The 6,215-nt window shown below is 43.0% G+C and overlaps 1 protein-coding gene across 1 annotated transcript in view; it reads right to left on the reverse strand.

The window, feature by feature from the left end:
• Positions 1-6,215, reverse strand: part of MAP3K13 (mitogen-activated protein kinase kinase kinase 13) — a 77,979-nt gene that overhangs the window by 15,104 nt on the left and 56,660 nt on the right. Inside the window, exons 4-6 of the mRNA XM_009323988.1 lie at positions 2,647-2,830; positions 1,993-2,184; positions 987-1,145 (exon numbers count right to left, since the gene is read on the reverse strand). Coding sequence (XP_009322263.1) covers positions 987-1,145; positions 1,993-2,184; positions 2,647-2,830 — 535 coding nt within the window. The remainder of the gene's footprint in view (positions 1-986; positions 1,146-1,992; positions 2,185-2,646; positions 2,831-6,215) is intronic.

Consider the following 6,215-nt stretch of genomic DNA (forward strand, 5'->3'; position numbering starts at 1 on the left):
GAAATCTTGACTTAAAGTCATGACCCAGCTCCGAGCTAAAACACCAGCAGCAGGCTGCTGTCTGACTCCACTCACACTCTGAACCACCCGCAGCTTTTACCTGCAGCTTCACACTGCGTAAGGGAGGTGACAGCATTTGAAGCTGAAAAACCACAAGAAGGAAAATTCATCCTGGCTGTAAAGCAGGGAGAAGGGCATTTGTCCTGGCTCCTGACATTTAATATGCAGAAATAACAACGCAGAAACAGAGATGCAGTTCCCTTGAGGACCCTGAAACCTGTGGAGAGGCATCCCAAAGGAGCTCCAAGGCTGAGTCCTCTCTCAAGCATTTTTAATAGCACAGAGATCTGAACCTTTCCTTGTGTTCCTTTGGACACAGAGTACATTTCACATGGGACGGAAATATGTGTTCAAAACTCTTACAATGCATCCTGGTTTCCTCCCTTTTGGGTCTGGGGTTAGATTCACTGGACTATAATCCTGTGGCTGTACACGTAACAAGCAAGCCCAGTATGCAGAAAGCAAAAGGTGGTCAGACACTTCAAGCTAGCAGAGTAGAGGCCTCCTGACAGCTCACGCGTGGCCCTGAAGAGGGTAGAAAGCAAGTGAAAAATACCCTGGCTGCAAAAGTTGCTGAGGGGGCCCTGAGCACCAGGAGTGGAAGAAAGTTCTGGCCTGAATAATGACACAGGGAAGAACTGTTGCATTCACTTACTGCAAGACACAGATAGTCTGCACCAAGTCTCACTAGATACCTTCAGATCTCAACACGCAGCTTTTACACATGTATGTAATTTCTCTTTCCATTATAGCCCATGGTTCAGTAACAAAGTTCAGGGCACTAGGCAGATGGAGAAAGGAATAGTCCACCACAGAGCAAACTATCCCCATGCCTAGAATGAGAAGAAAGTGCTGAATATGTAAAGTGCTGGGAAACAAAGTGGCTAAACAGAAGGTGAAGATACTTAAACATTAATACTACTCACCAGATATCCACCTTTTCAGAGACAGGCTCATTGCGTATCACCTCTGGGGCCATCCAAGCCACAGTTCCCGCAAAAGACATTTTGGTACTTTTATCACTGAGTTCTTTAGATGTACCAAAATCTGAAATTTTTACTGCATCTGTGTGTGTAACTAAAACGCTGGAAAGAAAAGAAGAAAAAAAAAAAAAAAAAAAAAAAAAGAAAAGAAATCAGCGTTATCAGCGTTTTGCAATTTTTCTTGTACCACAGCAGCCACTGGGAGTAAATCCCTTCTTAATCAACACAAACAGTTGATGAGGCCATGCTGTTCACAATTGCAGCACAAGAAAAAAAGATTATGCATTTTCACCGATGAAAGCACTCACTTTCTTTGGGGTCGTTGTGTTTTGTGCCTCAAATGCATTTCTAAATGCTACAAGTCAAAAAATCAATCTTGATAAAATTGCAAATTAACAAGTCATTGAAGAATCACTATATCTGAGGTGTCTCAAAGTTTTAGTAAAGCTGTACCTTAAACTGTACTGTAAACCATCTAAAAGTATTATCCTAACGCACTGTCACAGTCATGTCACAGGTTAAAGGAGTGATAAACATCTAGGGAATAAGAATATAAGCAGCCAGATAGTTTTAGTCAGAAAGCAACAGAGAAATGAGAAAGATGCCTTCCAGAAAACCAGGGAAGTTACAAAAGAACAATTAAGAAGGAAAAATAAAAAAGCAGAAGACAACAGAATATCCCACTTTCAAAAAGGACCAGACACCATCAAATCATGAGAAATATTTCCTGACTGCTATTTACTGTGTAAGATACTGGTAAAATTTCCAGTCTTGTTAAATTGCAGCACGGGAGGGAGTGCCAATAAGTTTCACTAGTTTGACTCTCATTAGTTTTGAGTCAACATGGAAAAAAAAATAATGGGGCTTTTGACCTAACTTTAAACTATTCCTCAAGAAAAAAAAAAAAGACAACCACAACTGGGGGATGTTTAAGTATCTAGAGACTCACTTTGGTGACTTGAGGTCTCGATGGATGATTTTGTGAAGGTGCAGATAATTCATCCCACTTGCAATCCCCGTGGACCAATCCACAAGCAGCCGAGGGGTGACTTTCCGCCCTGCTCGCAGGACTTCGTAGAGCTGTCCATGTGCACAGTATTCCATGATAATACAGTAGCATGGGGCTTGAGTGCAAACTCCCCTGTCAAAGAAAACACACAGCTAGTGAGGATCAGTAGAGTAAAAGTCCCAGAGCAACTCTCAAAGGTGGCAATCAAGGGGCGAGAGACTAACGTGTTTACTCTGCCTGGGCAAGCCTCCGCTAATACCATCTTACTGAACAGGAAGGGGAATGTCTCCTGCACACTTTGCACAGGAGGAACCTCACTGATAACGGGTGGGTTTCCTTCAACTTCCACACCTGCAGATTTGTAAGGTTCACAGCAGGCCTTTTGTGAGCCTGCGTGCAAAGTGCAGCTTTGGGTGGGAATGGCGTCCATAGCTTTGTTTCCACAAGAATGCGCGACAACTTGAGAGGAAGGATGACCACACATTTTGTCCTACAGACAGCTCAGTCCCTGGATTTTAAAAACTTGGCCAAGGTATATATGTGAATGGCTCTTCCCTGGGTAAGGGTATGTTTCTAACAAGTTTCACAACCTACTTGAATGCAATGATGTTAGGATGTTTGAGTTTCCGCAAGTGCTTGATATCCGTTTCGTTCTGATCTCTCACTTTCTTGATGGCCACCTCCTCTGCCCGGAATTTGCCCAGGAAGACGGCTCCCTGTGCACCACTGCCCAGCCATTGCAGCTCCGAGATCTCCTCAAATGGGACCTCCCAGGTATCTAGGCACAGGCAAGCAAAGGAAACAACGTAAAAGATCAAGACCACAAAAGTGTTCTGCTGCAAGACCACGCCAGGACAGCACCTGCCATCTCCTTTGCTATATCTCGAGGCAGACTTTTCTAGGAGTGGTAGATGGCATCTCCTCCCAATACAGGTGCAGCTGAGGCACACACCGCACATGCTCAGCCCCAGCTTTCCTTTCATCCAGCTCCTCTCCCCCATCACAGTTGCCTCCAGCCTGTTCGTTCCCATTCTCCCAGCTGCTTTTTCAAGAGCTCACCACCACTCCTAACCACTCGGGTGAGCCACTTCGACTTGGCAGGCAGCAATTTAACATACCAGGGCCACTGGACTGGAAATTTGGGGAGCAGGTCCTGTACTCCAAAACTGAACGATGATGGTATCTCTTATAAAGTACATGACTCCATTGAAAAACATAGATGAGAAAAAAACATTTAACATTGACAACTGACAAAAGAAAAAAATTGACCTTTTCCCCCCCGACGAAACAGGGCAAAAATAGGAAATAAAAGGGAAAGTTAGAGGTGGCAGGTTGTAAAACGCAGACCAGCAATCACCAAGTTATCCAACACAAAGCACATTAACCACCACTACCAGTCACAGAAACAGGTCTTTCCCACACAATAGCATTGTCTATATCAGTGTCAAACAGGCAAAAAGAATCTTAAGCAATTCCTCCTCTTAGGTAACCGCATGCATCTTGTAGGGATACTGCCAGAGTGGTCCAGTAGCACTGTATAAAATGTTTCAAGACAGTTGTACCCATTGGAACAAAAAGCCTTGTTGTCTGTGAGTCACCTTGAAATTACCTTAACATCCCACAAACAGCAAGATAAAAGGCAGGCAATAATTTATTTACTGTAACTCAATAAATGTATAAGTTTAGAGAATAAATTATTTAGCAGCAAAAACAAGTAACCCACTGATTTCTGAAATAAAAGAAAGTCGCGCCTGTCCACATCCCTATTTCAGATCACTACAAAGACGTTTCTTCTTTCATCCAGCCTCCGAGCCATTGGGGTGTTCCCAGGGCTGCAGCTGGGATTATGCAAAAGTGTTCATTGTAGATACTGTCACCACTGAAGGGAAACTTATATACCCAAACTGCCTCTGGACTGATCCTGATTCAGATCTTTCCCTCAAATCATTCCTGCGACAGTCAGACACTAGCTGGATGTGTCCTGCCGAATGACTGCTCTCCAGGCATGGCCAAGGAAAGCCAGCTCCCATCCTGAGCCAGACCCCAGTGCTTGTTCTGCTCACTGAACTCAGGGGAAAAAAAAAAACCAACGTTAACCTACAGCAAAAATTTCCTTCTACTTGGCAGGGCAAAGTTCAATCCTCAGCACATGTTTCTTCACAGACACAAGTCTACTTTTCATGCTGATATATCCACTTGCCACCTTACGTTGTACAAAAATATTAAGACAGTGCTTGCAGCTCTCAACTGAAATGCATTATAACTAAGCAACCCCAGTAACCATGGATTTGCAGCAGACAATCCCTATCCTCAATTTTCAAGAATGCCATGACACTGTGAATGTGATATTGCCTACCAGCAAACATGTCCTTTGGTACTGAAGCAAGAAATGCCTGTCCGTGTAAGAACCTAACAGAAATTGATTCACGAAATATGCTGTGACCACTATCTTGACCACAGGACATTCAAGTATTTTAAAATAATAAACGTTTTTCTTCATCAAACAACTTGAGCAATTTTTTGTCACAATACTTATAATTGGTATTTAATTCTTTAGACATTTAGACATTTAAAGACAGCTCTTTAAATAAGGAAAATAAGAGAAAATAAGGAAATTTATAAATAAATCGAGAAGATCTGTATTTCTATTTAATTCGCAAATGCATTGCTTCTGAAAGAAGGTGGCAAATACAGTTGATTTTTGTGTTTGTTGATGAACAGTATTTTTACGTGGGCAACACTGAAACTATTCCGTTGTACTGAAATAGCTGTTTCTTTACGTGTGAGAAGACTGCCTTTCCTGTACAAGGCACACAACACTGTCATTTATTTCCCTGAAGCACCCAAAGTTTGTGAGCAGTAATGGGTAACTATATTGCTATCACCTAGGAACCCTAATTTGCTCTTAATATTACCTATTAACCTCTGCAATGGCAAGGCAGAGAGAGATTGTAAACGAAGTATAAGCAAAAGTTCACGCATTTCCTCCTGCAAAGTCATCTCACGTTTATTTGGCAAGATATATCCTTTCCCATAACCCACTTGCACCCTGATCATCAAGGGCCCGATTCAGGGAAGAGGTTTCAGTGTAACAACAGTCAGTGAAACATCCTACATCTTTGGGAATTTCAAGAAGAACAAAGAGCCAAACCATATGTAACATATAATGCAACAGTAAGACAAAAATAAAAAAAACCCCTTTCACTGTACAGGAGCATGTTACTACGTTTCAAGACAGCCAGCATCAGTGATTCATTTGGCTTCCATAACATATCAAGCACTGAAAAGCTTCCCAAAGTAATGCTGGTGGAGAAAAGCACTGGACTGTGTTCAACTGAAAACTGGGGTTTGTTAGCATTAGTGGTGCAAACCTGCATTTTCTACTACAACCCAAACCCAGCGATTAAAAAGTACCTCTAAATTACATTGTGTATGTGCTCCCTATGGCTCCCTGGGACCACCCTCAAGGACAACAGGCTGACAAGGGTCAGTCTTACAAAGTTAGTCTTATCAGTTCTGCAGAGGGACAATGGGCAAGGCTGGGAAAGAGAGGTCTCAACACACTGCCAGCTGAATACAGCTGAGAGTTGAGACCATGCATATCACCCAGACAGCAGGTTATAAAGCTCTCCCCACTGAGACCATCCTGAACAGCCCACAATACCGTGAAGCAAAGAACGGTGAATTAACAGCTGTCCCAGCTACGGCACATCTACACAGCAGGTACAACGAGAAACACAGAATGCAATAGGTGATGCAGAGATCTCTGTCATCTCAACCAACAGCTTGAAACAGAAAAGGACTTGCAAAAAACATCTGCAAGAACTTGGGTGCGTGGCTATGATGACTAACCATAGTTAAGTCAAAGTGCCTGTCTAGAAGAGTAACCCCTCATATGATCAGCAGGATGGCTAGGAAACATCTGGACATGCTAACCAAGACTAGACTGTGCTGCCAGCCTTGTTCCAAAAGTCCATTAACATTGCTTGGCTAAACATCCTTTGAGATTGCCCAGACTTCAGGGCTTGCTACAGCTCTCCTAGCACTCCCCCCTCCTCCAGCAGAAGAGAGACAAGGATATCTCCTACCAGGATGGAGCAGTTTTTATTCCAGATTCTTCTAGGCCTAAAGAAACCCGTGGGACGCTTCCCCTAAATAAATTA

The sequence above is a fragment of the Pygoscelis adeliae genome, unplaced genomic scaffold (assembly GCF_000699105.1).
Source record: "Pygoscelis adeliae isolate BGI_AS28 unplaced genomic scaffold, ASM69910v1 Scaffold485, whole genome shotgun sequence".
Lineage (NCBI taxonomy): Eukaryota > Metazoa > Chordata > Aves > Sphenisciformes > Spheniscidae > Pygoscelis > Pygoscelis adeliae.